The sequence below is a fragment of the Phalacrocorax aristotelis genome, chromosome 17 (genome assembly GCF_949628215.1).
Source record: "Phalacrocorax aristotelis chromosome 17, bGulAri2.1, whole genome shotgun sequence".
Classification (NCBI taxonomy): Eukaryota; Metazoa; Chordata; class Aves; order Suliformes; family Phalacrocoracidae; genus Phalacrocorax; species Phalacrocorax aristotelis.
In genome coordinates this window covers 9,735,900-9,752,962 of record NC_134292.1, presented here as the reverse complement: position 1 = coordinate 9,752,962, position 17,063 = coordinate 9,735,900, and the positions used below count along the sequence as shown (strand labels likewise).

General features: G+C 56.0%; 1 protein-coding gene and 1 long non-coding RNA gene across 3 annotated transcripts; one reads left to right on the top strand and one right to left on the bottom strand.

The window, feature by feature from the left end:
* Positions 1-1,479: 1,479 nt before the first annotated feature.
* AGPAT2 (1-acylglycerol-3-phosphate O-acyltransferase 2) lies at positions 1,480-10,600 on the bottom strand. 2 transcript variants are annotated; one of them, XM_075112234.1, is made up of 6 exons: positions 10,331-10,600; positions 5,516-5,649; positions 4,825-5,000; positions 4,526-4,621; positions 2,757-2,829; positions 1,480-1,839 (listed from the first exon to the last, which is right to left on the bottom strand). In XM_075112234.1, exons 1-6 carry the CDS (start codon positions 10,516-10,518, stop codon positions 1,688-1,690), a joined length of 819 nt encoding a protein of 272 aa, XP_074968335.1. In that variant the 5' UTR covers positions 10,519-10,600; the 3' UTR covers positions 1,480-1,687. The 2 variants fall into 2 exon arrangements, with proteins under 2 accessions (XP_074968335.1, XP_074968336.1); XM_075112235.1 differs by lacking the exon at positions 10,331-10,600 and adding an exon at positions 9,199-9,498.
* A 1,819-nt stretch (positions 10,601-12,419) lies between these two features.
* Positions 12,420-16,314, top strand: LOC142065727 (uncharacterized). Its single transcript, XR_012663509.1, has 2 exons — positions 12,420-13,987; positions 16,054-16,314. It is a non-coding gene; the product is annotated as an uncharacterized LOC142065727 (long non-coding RNA).
* Positions 16,315-17,063: the final 749 nt, after the last annotated feature.

The window sequence follows — 17,063 nt, the reverse complement described above, 5'->3', positions numbered from 1 at the left end:
CCAGTTGAGGCTTTAACCCCAAAATGCCACGGTTCCACCAGTGCAGCCCCAGACAGGCTGCAAAAGCTGGCTGTGTTGGTTACCTGAGTAGCCCCAGGCAGTTTCTCTCAAGGTTATACAGCCTGTGCCATGAACAGGGGAGCTAAAGCCTCTCTGAACCCGAGTTAGAGGTGAAGGTTACCCTCTGGAACCATGGACCTGACCCAGCCTTGCTCTTCACAGAAGCCATTGACATTTCTGCAGCTCCCAGCGAGGGATCCAGGAGCCCCGCTGGTCCGTAACCCCAAAGCACAGTGAAAACCCCTTCATCCCAACAGGGGAAGGAGCCCATTTGCCCCAGAGGGAGAGCTGAAGCTTCCAAGCCCTGTTAAGAGTCACAGCTCACCCATCCTGCAGCTCCGCAGGTGTTTTACAAGCCTTGCAGAGCAGCAGCTCCACTGAGATCTGCACAAAGACATGTGGGACAGGCACCATCTTTCGGCCACTGCTGACCATGACAAGTGGCAAAACAAGCACTACAGAGCCCTTTGCATCTGCAACAAGTACTGCCGTCACTACTGCGGGTCAAGCCACGGCAGGGAGCTGGCAGCACGGTTTCCCAACACCAGGGAAGCTGGGAGCCAACACAGGTGCATGCCACACACGGCATCCAGAGGTGTACCACCACCAAGTCACACCTGAGGACAGGTTTGCCCAGGACTCCGATAGACCTGTGCAGTTTTTAAAAAAATCAAGCTGGTGGCTCTGAATGGTAAAAAAAAAAAAGCATGGGGTTTCAATTCAGAAGATGACTAATCTGGCAAGACTGGACAGCATTCAGCCAAACTCTGCCCAGACCATACACACTGGCTTGGTCAGACCACAGCTTCCCTCTCCACTGCTGCACCCCTCAGTGAGCGCGGGCACTTGTTCAGACAAGGCGATCAAGCCCAAAGAGACACAGTAAGGCTGACTGGCCCCGCACATTCCCCTCTGCAGCCCAGCTGAGGTTACTGACCCTAGGTGCTTTCTGAAGAAGTGAGACTTGGCTCAGGAGTGCCTGGGCAGCACAAGGCCCCAGCACAAGATGCTGCTGTGACACAAAGGCATCTCTCAAGGAGACAGACCCTGCCCCAGAGACCGCCCGTGAGCTCCACCATGCTGGATGGCAGTGCTCCGGGCTGCCCGGGCAGGATGCCACACTACCAGTGCTGCCCAAGAGCCATAGCCTGGATTTTCACCTGATTCTCGGCCCTCTTTGAGCAGCATCAACGTTGTGCAGATACAAATTGCTGCCTGGTGTTTTTTCTCTGAGACAGCACGGAGCCAGGCCAGCACTAGCTGAGCCTGCAGGAACACAGGTGCAGGGACACTCACGTGAGGCAGAGCCCAGTCTCCAGCCAGGTTTTTGCTGTCGCTCCACACCAGCTGCCTGAGCTGGGGGAACTCACCTCTCTGGTCATTGAGCCCTTTGGTACCACAAGTTTGATGCCTGAGAAATTCAGAAAAAGGAGACGTTTCATTGCAAGATAATGAACCCATAAGAGAAATCCACTCAACAGGGAACCTCAGCGCTGGCTTGACACCCCGTATGTGCCAGTCCGTGGTGTTTCCAGAGATACTGCAGAGGAAGAGAAGTTCTGTCGGTATTTGGCAACAGACAGGTTCCTTCAGCCACCACCACACGGTGACGCCACTGGAGAAGCATCTAGGAAGAGTCCTTTGCCTTGCTTGGATTGCCCGACAGCATGAACAGGGTCTCCCTCATGGTGCGGAAGCATCTCTCAGTGAGGTCGGAGACATCGTCTGATGTCAGGCCTTTGGTGTCTATTGGAGGCAGGACCTTAACCTTGATTTTGCCTGGGGACAAGAGAAGAGCCTATGAGAAACCCACACACCACAGGTGCAACTTTCTCTGTCCTTCTGGGACTCCTGTTCCCCCCCACCCCAGCCAGCCCCAGCACAGCCCTCATCCCTCGGTGGGCTTCAGTCATCCATCCCTGGAGCACAGGCAGAGGCTGCACTGGTCTCAGGGGTCAGGGGTAGGGGGATTGCTCTGGGGATCAGACCCTGCCCTCCAACAACTACACCAAGCACAGTATTTCCCTTGTGCCCCAAAATGACACCGCAGCCAGAGCTTGCCCCTTTCCAAGGCTGGTGTCCCCCGCTCTGCCCCCACCTGCTGGCCGAGACCAGGGCCACAGACCCACTCGGCTCCAGGGCCACAGACCCACTCGGCTCCAGGGCCATGCCAGGCACAGCCTGCACTGGGTGCTCCCTTCCCTCCATCTACCTTTGGCTGGCTCCAGCCATCCATGCAGGGAACATGGCTTCCTCCCAGAAATGAGAGGTACTGCTCCAAGTTGACTGAAAGCCAACTTTCTGCCCAGAACTTGTACTGACAGACTTCAGAGCTTTGATACAACCAGGTTCCTTGGTTTGCTTGCAGAGGGGTCCCTGCTTTGAGAGCATGCTTGCTTCCTTCCCCAAGCCCTCACCAAAGGATTTGGGCTGTGCCAGTTATGGGAGGGAGAGACAGTGTCCAATTTTTAATGAAAACATCCCTTACCACATTTATTTACATTCTTTCCTGAGTTAACCCAGCCCAGGCTCTGGTGCCAAGTGCTTTGAACTGACTCTGCACACATACCATACAGACAACTCCTGTTCACCCCAGCTCCGCTTCCCTCCCACACCCGTGTGAACCACATCTCCACATGGGTATGGCATCAACCATGTCTCCAAGTGACTGTAAAGGCCCTCAGGCTCTTTGGTACCTGATGTAAATAGGTTCGTCTTTGGGTTATAGAAGGTGGTGAAGGAGGAATACACCACAGGGATCACTGGGACCTTGGGGAGGAAGAGGAAAAAGAGGAGTTAGTTACACTGCAGCAACTCAGGGCAGGCCAAAGATAAGCAGCAAAGCCCAGGCAGCAGGGCTGACCTGGCCTGGCTCTCAGCCATACAGGGCACATGCAGCCCCACAAGCAAGACCCACTTCCAAAGGCTGGGACAGTCAGGAGTCAAATGGGATTGAAACCACGTTCCAGCAACTCAAGGCACAGGGACATTGAAGGCACTTCAGCCTCAGGACAGCCTGGCTCTCAGGGCTCCTTCTCCCACACCTGGCTTCAAAACCTCAGGTGTTTTCTGACCTGCACACATTGGAGGCTGCCTGTTTTGACAGGCCTTGCCATGCTGCACAAGCACACATTTCAGGCAGGCCAGTTGCTGTGCCTTCAGCTTCTAAGAAAAGGAGTCACCAGTTGCAATCAATTACTTCCAGAGAAGCTTCAGACAGGCAAGAGGGCAGGCACAGGATCATTATTTCAGTGGTGGTAACAGAGACAATCTACAGTCAGTGACTCAGGGGGAGTGTTAGCAGAGGTGTGTACCATTTCCACTGACATCCTTTCCTTCTGGCAGGTGCCAGCCCCTGCCTTCATTGCATCACCCCGGCAGGAACAGGGATGGTACAACACAGGCTACACCCTGGGCTTGGCCAATTGAACCCAGCAGAAGATTTGGCACCTACTCCCTTCTCCAGGATCCCTGCTATAACACCTCTTTTAGGGAAAGCATTTTTCCCTCAGGCCTTGAGTCATCCCAGTCCTGAGAGGCGAGGCAGAGCATGCATGGGAAGGCAAGGCACCCACCTCCTCCCAGCCGCCTCTCGGGCGCCTAACCCCCAGCAGCCAGGAGCCGAGCAGGGTGGCTCAGCTTCCAGCAACCACCTGGGCGCTGGCAGCACAGCCAGGCCTTCAGTGTCCCCAGCACACTGCCCCAGAGCTCTGCCCAGGCCAGCACCGCTGCTCCTCCAGGAGCACTGACAGCTCTAGCTGTCCAAATCCAAGGAGCTGTTTGTCTGCTCCCCCATTCATGGATCTTGTCACTTTGGAGAGAGAAGGCATTTAAGACATACCAAGAAGCACCATATGGCTGTCTGGGAGGGAGCAGCTATTTTCACACAGAACAAGCCCAGGTGTTGCTCTAAAGCACTAGCATTAACAATCCTGAATCAATGCTACACTATCGCAACCTGGGGGACTGAGAAACGCATCAACAGCTTTGGGATTCCCCAGGCAAGCTCACAAAGTGCAGCACCCATGGGGCTCCCTGTCAGAAGCAAGCTCTGGGCTACAGCCGCACTCCCAGGAGCAAGGCACAGACGCTGCACCGCCACGCTGCCAGGCAGCAAAGCCTAGAGCTAGGGGGTCAGGTGTGCCTGCCCACCATGCTCTGCCCTCCAGATGGGACACCAGGAATGCAGTGCTGGGGCAGTCAGGAGAGAGGACAAGGTAGCTCCTCCACTGCCTGCAGCCACCAGTCCACATGGGGTCAAGTCACTCCTAGAGGAGATGGAGAAGGCTCTCAGCTCCTGCTGGGCAGTACTTAGGACACCTAATGGTGGTTTAGCTGAGGAGCTCAGCTGTGACCTGGGAACACAGCTCACTTGAGAGCAAATAAACCCTACCACTGCACGACCAGCCTGCAATGCCACTGCAAAAGCATTTGGGGTCCCCATACAGGAGCAAAGCGCCATTACCTGTGCCTGGACAGCAAGGTGAAATGCTCCTTTCTTGAATGGCAGCAAATCTCCCGTGCAGTTCCTCGTGCCCTCTGGGTACACCCACACCTTCACCTGCACATGGGGAGATAAAGCTCAGCTCCAGCAATCCACTTGCAGTGCTCCATTCCTGCTGGCCAAGCCACCAGCCAGCCTCACTAAGAGCTGGAGGTGGCTGTAACTCCAGGTGAGCCAGCACCAGGAGTTCCACATCCCCCCACGCCACCCCAGGATGCCCAGACACATGCCACTCTGCCAAGCACCACAGTCACACTCACATTGTCAGTTGCCATAGTCTTCGCCACCTCTGCCATCACCATCTTGGCGCTGGTGGTGCTCTTCCTGTTGATGAAGATGACGCCGCCAAGGTAGATGACGAGCCCCACAGTGCCAGCGTACATCAGCTCTTTCTTGCCCACCTGGACACAGTCGTCAGGCAGGACCTCCATCAGCCCTAATGTGATGGCAGAGGGTGAGAAGCAGCCCCCAACCCCCCATCCTGCACTCCGATGGGACAAGAGACACAAGGTGGGGAGGGGAGTATCAGGGACAGGCCAATGTCTCGTTTCTCTGCTGGTTTCTGCTGCCATCAACAGAGCAGATGGAGGCTCGGTACACAGCAGAATTACAGGGGCAGGGTGGCCCTCAGAGGCAGCTTACTCCTCAGCCTCACAGTGCCCAGTAGGGCCACCACAGGTGCTAGGCCAGCCAGGTTATCAGCAAGGCAGGAATGTAAAAGGGAGCTGAGAAGCACCTGAAGCTGAGCAGTACCTGGGGTGCTGCATGGGGGTGTGATTGTTCAGGGAGAGGGGAGACCGTTCCTGCAGCCAGCAGTGCTAGAGAAAGCTGGATCAGTTGGCTCGGTAGCCCAGACCAGCCAGGGCAGGGGTTGCTTGGCCAGGTGATGACAGCAGGATTTCTGTGACAGTGAGCAAAAGAACTGCTCCCTCCCTCCCATCAGCTCCTCACCCATCATGTCAAGGGTGCTCTGGTGGTTGGACACAATGATAGCAGGGCCCTCCACCTTGAAGTGCTCCAGTCCCTCCACCTCAAACCTCAGGCCGAAGAAATACTTGAAGGTCCTGACCACAGTTCTGATGATTCTGCAGAAGAGAAGAGCAGTCAGCAGCAGGGCAGGGAGGTGACAGGGTCTGCTATACCCAGGGTGCATGGAAGGAGACAAGAGCAGCTCTGTGACAGAGAGCCTCCAGTCTCATTTGCTCCATGGTCCATCCAGGAGTCTGTCCTGCATGGTCCCATGTGCTTGAAGTGCTTCAGTTGCATGCTGAGCCCTGCACACTCCCAGTGTGGGAATTTTACTGGAAGCCTGGGGGAAACCAATTGTAAAGGAGTACGGCCAGCAGGTCTAAGGGAGGTTATCCCTCCCCTCTACTCCGCCCTAGTGAGACCACATTTGGAGTGCTGTGTCCAGCTCTGGCCCCCCAGTTCAAGAAAGACAGGGAACTACTCGAGCAAGTCCAGCGGAGAGCTACCAAGACGATCAGGGGGCTGGAGCCTCTGCCTTATGAGGAGAGGCTGAGAGACCTGGGTCTGTTCAGCCTGGAGAAAAGACTGAGGGGGGATCTCATCAATGCTTATCAATATCTGAAGGGTGGGTGTCAAGAGGATGGGGCCGGGCCCTTTTCAGTTGTGCCCAACGACAGGGCAAGGGGCAACGGGCACAAGTTGGAACACAGGGAGTTCCACCTGAATGAGAGAAAAAAACCCTTCCCTGTGCGGGTGCCAGAGCCGGGGCACAGGCTGCCCAGAGAGGCTGGGGAGTCCCTTTCCTGGAGACATTCACACCCCGCCTGGACACGGTCCTGTGCCCCTGCTCTGGGTGTGCCTGCTCAAGCTGGGGTATTGGACAAGGGGGTCTCCAGAGGTCCCTTCCAGCCCCCACCATTCTGTGATTCTGTAACTTTGAGGTCAGTACAGCTGGACGTGATGGTCCACGCTTCCTTCAAGCTGATGGCGTCAGCTCACAACCAGGCTCACTACAGGCTCTTCAGAAGAGGCAAGTCCACCCTAGCACATCTGCAAGTGCCCTGCAAACAGAGGGCAAACTGGAAGCCCCCCAGAATCCAGGAGGGAGAGATGACGGTTTCAATGCTGGATCAAGGACCACTCCTCCTGCTGCCAGTCCTGCTCATTTAGTGCTGTTTGTTGCCCCCTGTGCCATGGCTGTAGTCTACTCCGATGCTACGAATGTTTTCCTTCTGCAATCAGCAGAGCCCCACAAGGTGTTCAGACGGTTCTACCAGGAGCTGCTGCTCCCCAGCACGTGGGTATTAGCCTGCACACCCGCCACCCAAGGAAGGTTCTGCCAATTCTCCTCCTTGCAGTGCTGGAAGAGGCTGCTTAGCAATACAAACACAGGGTGTTGTTATCCCAGGGGAGTCCATGAAAGGAGGAAAATGAAGGTGAGAAACACTTTCCTGTACAGCACCAGGATGCAAGCAGCAAATGGGATGCTCCCCATGCAGCCTGGCAGAGGCTAGGTGCCCCTGGCAAAGTCATCTTCAAGCAAATAGCTTTTGCCTGTCAGTTCACTTCCCCAGTGGATCTACAGGTTTGTCCACAAAGCTCCCAAGCTTTCTTCTCCTGTGCCCCAGGGCTGGAGGCCCAGCTGGCAGGAGATACCAGCAGCTCCACTCAGCCCGGCCAACCCATCAAACAGGCTGCCATGCCCTTGCTGAGCACACTCAGCCCAGGCTCGCCAGCTGAGACACTGCCAGCCCATGGGAGCAGGGCCCATCTATGCCACCCCCAGACAGGTGGGAGCTGGGGACCCTCCAACTGGGCCAAAGGACGCAGCCTGGCAGCACGCAGGGACTATTTTGGGCAGCCATTTGCCAGGACAGGAGGCAGAGGAGCTTGCATGTGAACAAAGTCCCCAGGAGCAGCCACCAGCTCTGCTCTTATCCCCCCTAGAGCAGATTCAGGAGCCCACCTACCCTCCAACAAGCACCTGGAAACCCTGCCTCAGGGTCTACCTTCTCCCTGGCAGACAGAGAACAAAGCTTTCTTCCCTGCAGGAAGAAACTGAGTGACAGTGTCAGCTTTTCCCCCACCACAGGGTCCAGCTGGAGGGCTGCACAGCACCATCAGCCTGGGAAGCACCCCTGTCACCCAGGGTGGGAGGTGAGCAGCCAGCTGACATCTCATCGTGGCTTGGAAGCAGCTCCCAGCATCCATTCTCCAGAATTATCCCCACCCCTGCCACCAGCTCTTCAACCACACACCTTTGTCAAGGTGCCTTTCCCAGGCTTGCTCCTACCCACAGTGGGGTTCATTTCTCTGTGGGGTGCCCCACCACACAGACCACCCAGGCACTGACTTGGACACTGGAGTTCAGGCCAGGCTAATGGCCACAGGAGACACGGCTGAGTAACACCACTGCTGTTAGTCCGCCAGTATTCAAACTTGCTGCAAAGGTTGGAGCTGCTCCCAGGGAAAGGACACAGGGAGGTGCCCAGGCTGCAGAGCTCCCGAGCACCATGGGCCTGCACTCCAGATGAAGAGACAAAGTGGGCAGGTGAGGGGAGTCAGGGTGACACAAATCAGTGTGGTCATGGTAGGTGTCACACCACCAGACTGACCTAAATCCCACTTCTCCTCCCTTCTGACTGCCAACCAAAAAAGAGGTCACTGCTCTGGAAGTCACACTCTTTGGTAGCTGCTGGGAGGGGCTGGTTACACATTACTCAAGAGCAACCATCCAACTTCCTCCTGCCAGTGAGAAGCCAGCATTTCCTTGCACAAGATGTGGCCTCAGCCACTGAAAGAGGCAAAGGGGCAGAGCTCAGAGCAAGTAAAGAACCAGGTGACCAGCACCCCTGCTGAGCTGGCCATGTCACCCACAGGGTTAAGGAGATGGGTCCTGCTCCCCTTCAGCCCTGCAAGCCACCTCTCTGCTGGCACAAATGATCCTGAGTTAGTGCAGTCACAGCTGCAAAGAGCTGTAAATCTGATGCACTTACTGCCAGACGCAAGGAGAAAATAGAAAAATGAGAGGGAATGTGCTTTTTTAGTGCATTTGTAACAGCCTGAGTTTGAAATCCAGCATGCCCAGCTTCATGTGCTCTGCTCTGCAGCCTGTGACAGAGGCCTTTTTAAGATCCTCTGATTTTCAAGGATTAATGAAGCGTGCTTACCAGGTTGGAAACTCTTGCAAGAGGTTTCGCCGCTAGATAAACAGCTCTATCTCTACCAGACACAGAGGGGAACCTCTTCCAAGTCACACCAGCTTGGCACTGGAGTCAGGAGCACAGCAAGGACGGGGTGTTCTGCACCGGGCAGCAATGCTATTAATGTTGTCTCTCCACCAGCACGTGCTCTGCTCCAACCCCCTTCCCCAAGCTGGAATAAGCAGACTGAGATGCCGCAGAAATAAGGAGCTCACTGGATCACCTCAGCCACAGACCTCTCAGGGGCTGGGATACATGACCAGGATCATCAGCCAGTGCCAGCACATGGAAATAACAGGCTTAAGTTACAGGAAAAGGGCAGTTCTGGCCAAAATACAGCTCTGAGTTTCAACACGAGGCATTGTCCAATGCAAAGAGTTCTTGTTCCCAAACAGTTCCTTTAGTTTACAGGAGATTCACAAAGTTTTAGGGGCGGGGAAGGAAAAGAGAGTGTCTCCATACCTAACATCATAAATTCTCCCAGCTGCAAAACTGGTTGTGCACAGGAAAGCTGCTCCTGGGCGAGCCAAGGCAACCAAAGCTGGAGACAGAGCCAGGCTGGAGATCCCAGAGCAGACTGCTCTTTCCAGTGTCTGGGGCAACAGCACGAGAGCGGATCGCAGACCGTCAGCTTGGGCGTGCAGGGCAGAGCCCATAAGGCAGGACATCAGTGGCTGGCATCTGCTCGCTCCACCCTGAGCCCAGCCTGCGAGAGCCCCACCGCAAAGCAAAGTCCAGCTCCGCCAGCTGAGACGCTGCCCAACCTTTGATCCAAAAGGGTGTATTAAGGCAACGGGGCTCCCCTTTCCCCTGCACCCCTATAACTTGGCCTGGATGTGGATGGTTAGAGTAGGTAAAAAGCTGCCTATGGGAGAGCGAAGCAAGGAACCCAAGTCTTCCTGTGCTGCCAGAAGTGCCAGCTCTGCCCTTAAAATGTGCCTTTGCAGGTAGAAGAGCTGCTTTTCTCCAGCAGCAGCTCTGCCACTGCCCTGGGCGCCCCGTCAGAGGACGCACGCAGCGAGACCTGACAGCAACAAGCGTGCCCCCGCAGCTGCATGGCCACCACGCTCCCTGCGCCAGGCTGAGAGCAGCATATTAAACACCGTCTGCCAGCAGACGGCCCTCCTGGCACAGCCTCCACTTCTGGAGGGGGAAAAAAAACCCACCCCAGACAAACACTGTTGTGACACAGCCTTCCCCAAAAACCTGTGCGGTCCTTGGAGCGCAGCCGCTTGCTGCCATCCTCACACCTTCCAGGCGCCTCCGAAGGGTGCTCATCTCCACATGGGGCTCTCCAAAAGCGAGGGCACAGCCATGGGCAGGAGCAGCCCCTCACCACAGCCCCCAGCACCCTCGAGGAGCCAAGAAGGAGCCCCGCCGCCACCAGAGCGCCCACCCGAGGGTCCACTGTCACACACCTGAGGTAAAGGAGGCCACCATCACCCCCCGCCCCGAGGCTCCCACGCAGAGGCCGGGCCTGAAACCGATCTCCCCGGTTTGTGTTTCACCCACCCGCGCCTCGGCCCTGCCGTTACAGCCGTGCCCGCAGGGCTGGCTCGCCCCCGCCTCGCCTCGGGCGTCCCCCCACACCCACCTCATGTTCTTGACGGTGCGGCCGCCGTTGACGAGGAGGCAGACGGGCACCGTCAGCGCCGACACGACGATGCACAGCAGGTAATAGAAACCGATGCGCAGCACGAAGTTGACGGCGGGGCTGAGCTCCATCAGGACGTGGAGGAGCAGCAGCACCGCCGTACCCCACAGCAGCCACCCCAGCTCCATCCCGCCTCACCCCGCAGCCCGACCGAGGCACTGCTCCCGCCGCCGCCGCCGCCGCGCCGAGCGGCCCGGCCTGCCCCCGCCTTATGTGGGCGGTGCGGAGGGCCCGGCCCGGCCCGGCCCGCCCCGCCGCTCCCCTCCGCCGGGCGGGACGCTGCGCTCGGGGCGCGGCGGCCGGGCCGCGGGGTGCGGCCTGGGGAGCGCTGCGGGCGGGGGGGCCCCTCATGGTGCTGTGCGGGGTCTTTGGGTCCCCTCATGGCGTATTGTGGGGGTCTGGGGTCCCCTCATGGTGCCATGCGGGGTCTTTGGGTTCCCTTATGGCGTTATGTAGGGGCTCGGGGTGCCCTCTTGGCATTATGTGGGGGTTTAGAGTCCCCTCGTGGTGCCATGCGGGGTCTTTGGGTTCCCTCATGACATTATGTAGGGGTTTGGGGTGCCCCCTTGGCATTATGTGGGGGTTTAGAGTCCCCTCATGGTGCCATGCGGGGTCTTTGGGTCCCCTCATGGCATTATGTAGGGGTTTGGGGTGCCCTCTTGGCATTAAATGGGGGTTTAGAGTCCCCTCATGGCGTTATGTAGGGGTTTGGGGTGCCCCCTTGGCATTATGTGGGGGTTTAGAGTCCCCTCATGGTGCCATGCGGGGTCTTTGGGTCCCCTCATGGCATTATGTAGGGGTTTGGGGTGCCCTCTTGGCATTAAATGGGGGTTTAGAGTCCCCTCATGGCGTTATGTAGGGGTTTGGGGTGCCCCCTTGGCATTATGTGGGGGTTTAGAGTCCCCTCATGGTGCCATGCGGGGTCTTTGGGTCCCCTCATGGCATTATGTAGGGGTTTGGGGTGCCCTCTTGGCATTAAATGGGGGTTTAGAGTCCCCTCATGGCGTTATGTAGGGGTTTGGGGTGCCCCCTTGGCATTATGTGGGGGTTTAGAGTCCCCTCATGGTGCCATGCGGGGTCTTTGGGTCCCCTCATGGCATTATGTAGGGGTTTGGGGTACCCTCTTGGCATTAAATGGGGGTTTAGAGTCCCCTCATGGCGTTATGTAGGGGTTTGGGGTGCCCCCTTGGCATTATGTGGGGGTTTAGAGTCCCCTCATGGTGCCATGCGGGGTCTTTGGGTCCCCTCATGATGTTATGTAGGGACTCAGGGTGCCCTCTTGGCATTATGTGGGGGTTTAGGGTCCCCTCATGGTGCTATACAGGGGTTTTGGGTCCCCTCATGGTGCTATACAGGGTTTTTGGGTCCCCTCATGGTGTTATGTGGGGTCTGTGGGTCCCCTCATGGCGTTATGTAGGGGCTTGGGGTCCCCTCTTGGTGCCATGTGGGGTCTTTGAATCCCCTCATGCCATTACACTGGGGTTTTTCGATCCCTCGTGGTGCCATGTGGGGTCTTTGGGTCCCTCCTGCATGGTGTGGGGTCTTCGGGTCTGTCATGAAAATTTGCAGCTGAGTGAGGTCAGCATGGGTCAGCTAGCTAATGTTCGTGACAGGTTCCTGCTTGCCATATCTCCCTGCCCCTTGTCCCACCCATGTTCTCCACTGGTGCTTGATGCTGGTTTTCCACCGGCGCAAACGTGCTGAGCAGGGTGGAGCTTTCCTCGCTGGTGCTGGGGTTAGGTCAGGATCAGGCCCAAAAGCTTTGTGGGTGTGAAGCTGGCAAGAGAGATGAAAGCATGTCTGCTGGAACTGGCACAAACTGTTTCCCTGGCCTCAGCAGGTTTTGCAACTGTTTTTATAGCAAACCCCCTGTCCCACGGGGGGCAGCAACTTCACGGGGATAAGATATGCCCCTGGCGCTGCAGTCCTGAGCATCCTCTTGGTATCCACAGCTCTGCAGCTCCTGGAAAACTCAAGGAAAAGCGATTGTCCCTCTCCAAATAACCCTTGTTCCCTCGATTCTCCCTAGGCTCAACAACAGAGGTAGCAGGCTGTTCGCAAATGAGCTGTCACCGAAACAGAGCGGTGGTCACTGCATTTTCACTGCCCCTCAGCAGCTTTAATGCTTGAAGCAGGAGACAAGCTCCTTCTCTGTGCTGGAGAGCTCAAGGCCAGCACTCCCTACAGCTGCCAGGCAATGACATCTCAGAGCTGGTCTCATGATTCCTGCTAATGCCACAAAGAACCCTTATTGTATTAGCATCTCGACGCAGCGTTAGATTAATCCCTCCAGCCTGTGTCATACAGGCTGTTCAGAGAGCCTTGCTCCAGCGCCGCGCCAGCCAGCACATGCCTGGGAAGTCACCGAGATCTTTTCAGCTGAACATATGCTGGCCTGGAGCAATTCTGCATTATCCTCGTGACTTTCGCTTTTGTTGACACGGGAAGAAAGTCACTGGTGATCCATCACTGGGACACGGTGTGAGGCAATCGGCTCAACCCGCAAACGCCGGCTGACATTAGGGAACTGAAATGCGAATTCCAGCACGGCCACAGAGCTGATGGCAAACAGCATTAGCAGATACGGAGTGGTGGGGATGGCAGGTGCGTGTTTGCTTCACCCGTGGGCTCCTAAACAAGGTCGGCAGTAATTCCCTTCTTCCCACGCTCTGCAACAGATTATCTGGAATAATGCAAATGAAACGTTTAATATTCGTCTGTAGCTCAAGGAAGGGGAGTGATTTCTGATGCCAGATTAGAAGCCAGACATGGGCCTGCCTGCTAGCAAGCAGAGCTGTCACGCTGAGTTATTTCATAAGGCAAGCGGTTACGCTGCCAGATGACGACAGCCTGTGCATTAGAATTATCATAACAAACTGCCTGATGGAAGAGGGCCTGTGACCCTCAGTGCGCTGCGTAACGCAACAGGGATCGCGTCATCCCCCCTGAAACGCGGCCGTTTTGGGGCAGAGGCAAAGGCAAACCCCTCCTTGCCCTCCCAAGCTTCAGCAGCCAGAAAGAAGCAGTTCCAAATTCTTTTTAAAAAACCCAGCTTACTAGATTGCGCCGCGTGTTTTGCATATTTAAACTACTGACTGAATTATTTAGACACGTTGCAAGGGTACCCTGCAGATAGTCCAGCTGAGCAGGGTCCAGAAACGCTGGCAGGAACAAGCACCTGGCCAGTGCCGGGCAGGCAGTAAACTCTCCGTGGCAGGCACTGCCTGTTGAGGGTGTCTGTGGCACCCAGTGCCTTCCAGCACCCTCAGCAGGGACCTTGGAAACCTGCCTTGAAAAACTACCTTGAAAAGGTAAGAGAGTGCTAACGGCAAAGCGTGGTGAGCAGAAGGGTCTGCACAGCATCGCTGATAGTGGGATTTCTGTGGCTGGGTCTGTGAAAAGCCATAAAGCTGAGAGCATTACCCTTGGCCTTAGTTTTCTGATGTCTTAAAATAACCTGGCTGTGCTTTTTATCTTTTATTTGTCTGAATTTATTGCTTCCTTGGAAACAACATGTGACCTCACTTCTGATGACTTGCTTCTGACTGGGAAAGCAATGGAGCCAGGGTGAAGGACTCCCATGCGTGTGGGGAGAAGGTGAGTGGAGAAGGGAAGGGAGGGAAAGCACTCAGCAGCATAGGAAGGAAGGAGAGACGTGTCCATCGCCTGGCATCGCTCTGCAGGGCTGAGCAGGTTGTAGAGCAGCGGGAGGCGCGAGGCTGGGCAGGCGGGTGCTCGGCGAGGACCCCCCGAGGGGCGCAGGCTGTGGCGAAGGAGGGCTGGGTCTGTCTGCAGAGCGGCGTCTCGCTCCCCGCTGCCTCACCGTGCGTCTGCCCTTGACTTCCTGCAGTGTCTTTGGCAGCTCTGCGCAGCAGCCTGCTTCTCTTCGCTTCCTGCCAAGGGACATGTGTTGAAAACAGCAGCTGGGTTTGGTGATATTAAAAGCAGGGGGAGGAGGAAGCGACCAGCCTGGTTTTGGCCATGTCAAGGCACGTATGTGCGTGGCTTGTGAGCCCTCCCAGGAAGGGCTGATAGTGCAGGCAGCATGAAGCCGCAGGTTGCTCAAGCTCCTAGACAGCAGCCTGGGTGATACAAGGCAGCTTTGACTGTCACAGACTTGGGGATGGTAAGGTGATCCATGCATCTGATTTAAACTTCTTCCAGACCTTGATCAGTCCATCCATCCATCTGCTGATCCAGCCTCTTCCCTCTTTACCTGTCTCAACTAGCAGCTGGCTTTGCGAGATGTCTTGGAGCCTGGTGTCGCTGTCACCTCTGTGCAGCTCAGGGCACATAAACCAGCCCAGCATCACAACGCAGATGTCGTTGCGCTGCGATAGCTTGCTCCCACATAGGCAGAGGTATAGACCGGTAACCTGGACCATCCTTGCCCTAAGGGCTGACATCAGTAGGATGGCAGCGCTGAAATCTTCACCTGAAAGTGTTGCTCTGGCAAAGACAGTGAAGAGGCCTGGCCTGGGCTGGGCTGTATCTACTGCTGCGCACAGCGGGCCCCGCTGCAGGCTGCTCGGCAAGGATGGTGGACAAGAGCAGTTTGTGCAAAGGATGTGGGTGAATCCTGTTTCGATCTCACTTGTTTCAGCCTAAAAGGGCATCAGTGCATGGGAGGTGAAGCCCTTCTGTCACTCCTCGTACGAGTGTTGTGAAAGCCCACAGCTGAGCCCACGTGTGAACAGGCAGAGCTTCAGACTGAGCCCCAGCTGCTGCGTTGGCTCCTGCTGCCCCACGGTCACACTCCCTTTAGTTGCTGTGCTTGTAAGTAATAACATGTCAGCGCTCTTGTGACAACAGAGTAAACACCTGGGGAGGAACTGGGCTGTTGACTCACCATGGTTTGAATGTGAGCGCTGCAGTTAGCCACAGGACTACATAGCAACAGGGTTACACAAAAACCAGAAGCATGGGATTGCTAAACTGCCCTGGTGCTGGCATTCTGCATGCACAGCCTCCACTGGTCGCTAGAGGAGAAAGAGCCTTCGGAAGTTTGACTCTGGGAACACGCAATTAAGAGACAAACATATTGCAAAAGTATATGAGATAATTAGAGCCTCCCTTCCTGTAACCTTCACCCACCTACAAATAGTTCTATTGAGAAAGTAAGTGCATTATCTGCTTGGATGTTTGCTCCAGCCAGCTGTGGTTTTATGGTCCCATTCATCAGGGTTCGTCAGGGACCCGAGCACTTTGGAGGTTTCAGGCGCAAACCCCGCGCAGCCCCTGCCAGCCCTGCAGGGAACGCCCCTGTGCTCCTCAGGTGCCTTGGGACACCCGGCCCTGCTGCTCCTAACACACCGAAACCATTTTCTCAGCTGTGCTTTTTAAAGATCTGCTTTCTCCGAGCTTGTCTTACCTCTGTCTTGAAAAACTCAACCAACTATTGAAATCCACGTAAGATACAAGGCTGATTTGGCACGATGCTTGTCTGCCACATGAGCAGCCCCAATGAGTGCCAGGGCACTGCTCCTCTGGCTGTCAGTGAGTCTGGAGACTGGTGTTTGCAGAGTCAATGCACCATCAGTCAAGGATTACTGCTAGGCCTTATGGCCCACCATGCCCTCCAACACTGGCTTTTATTTTTGGTGAACTCACCAAAAATGTGAGTCTGTGAGATCTTACTGTTGCATTTGCATTTGTACACCCAGGCTGGAAATCCCCCTGCACCTGATGGTCTCGGCAAGACATTGCACTATCCGCCCCAGGCGAGGCTCTGAGTGAAATGAGAGTGCACCAAGCACAGGACACAGCCCTGGAAACAGCATCTCGTCCAGCTGCAGCACTCGAGCTCCACCAGGCCCAAGGCTGTAAAACTGGAATTACTTTTTATTTTTTTTCCCCAGTTGCAATAGAATTAGGCTTTTTTCCCAAATGTCATGTGTAAATAAAGGAAATCAGATTGTTTCCAATGGATTTTGTGCTGGTGGAAGGGGCTGGGTGGTTGACCTGGAGACTGATGGACTGAACAGGGAAGGCAAAGCCGTTAGCCAAGGGCTTCTGTCGGGCACCGTGGGGCTGAAGGGGGGTTTGCTGTATCTCCCACGCCAGACACTCATCTTGGAGCCACCAGCCAGCAGCGGTATAACTTGCCCCCTCCTGGGCTAGATTCAAGTGATGGTGCTGAGCTCTGCGTGTGTGGTTTTTTTCAGTGCTGTGACTGTCAAGTGTTTATGGCCAGCATGTGCCTGAGCATGCCTGCTGCGTGCAACGCCGGTGCAACCTGCTTCTGAGATGGCAATCTCCTCATCCCCTCCTCTCCTGCTCCCTTTGATCGCTTTGCTGTGGATGTGTAGCTGTAATTACAGCAAAGATGAAGATCCCATTTCCCCAGAGAGCTGCAGTAATTACCACTGCGCAGTGGCCCATGAGAGCTGGAGCAGCGGGAGACTGGGGCTTTGGGAGCCGACGTGAGATGTGCCCCAGAGAGGAGGAAAAGGATGATGATCTCCATTGGGATCTCCATCCCCACCTCCAAAAGGGCATTTCCCTTACTCTGGAGCATCACTTGCTGCCTGCTCGGTGCTGGCCCTGGTAGCAGGAGCCGTGCTCTCTCCCCGCGCTCCCTCGGGTGCACGGGCAGCAAGCAGCTTGCTGAGCGTGGCATTCCCATGCTGCCAGACCCGCCGGCACGGTGCCACAGGGTGTGCCCGCACCCCAC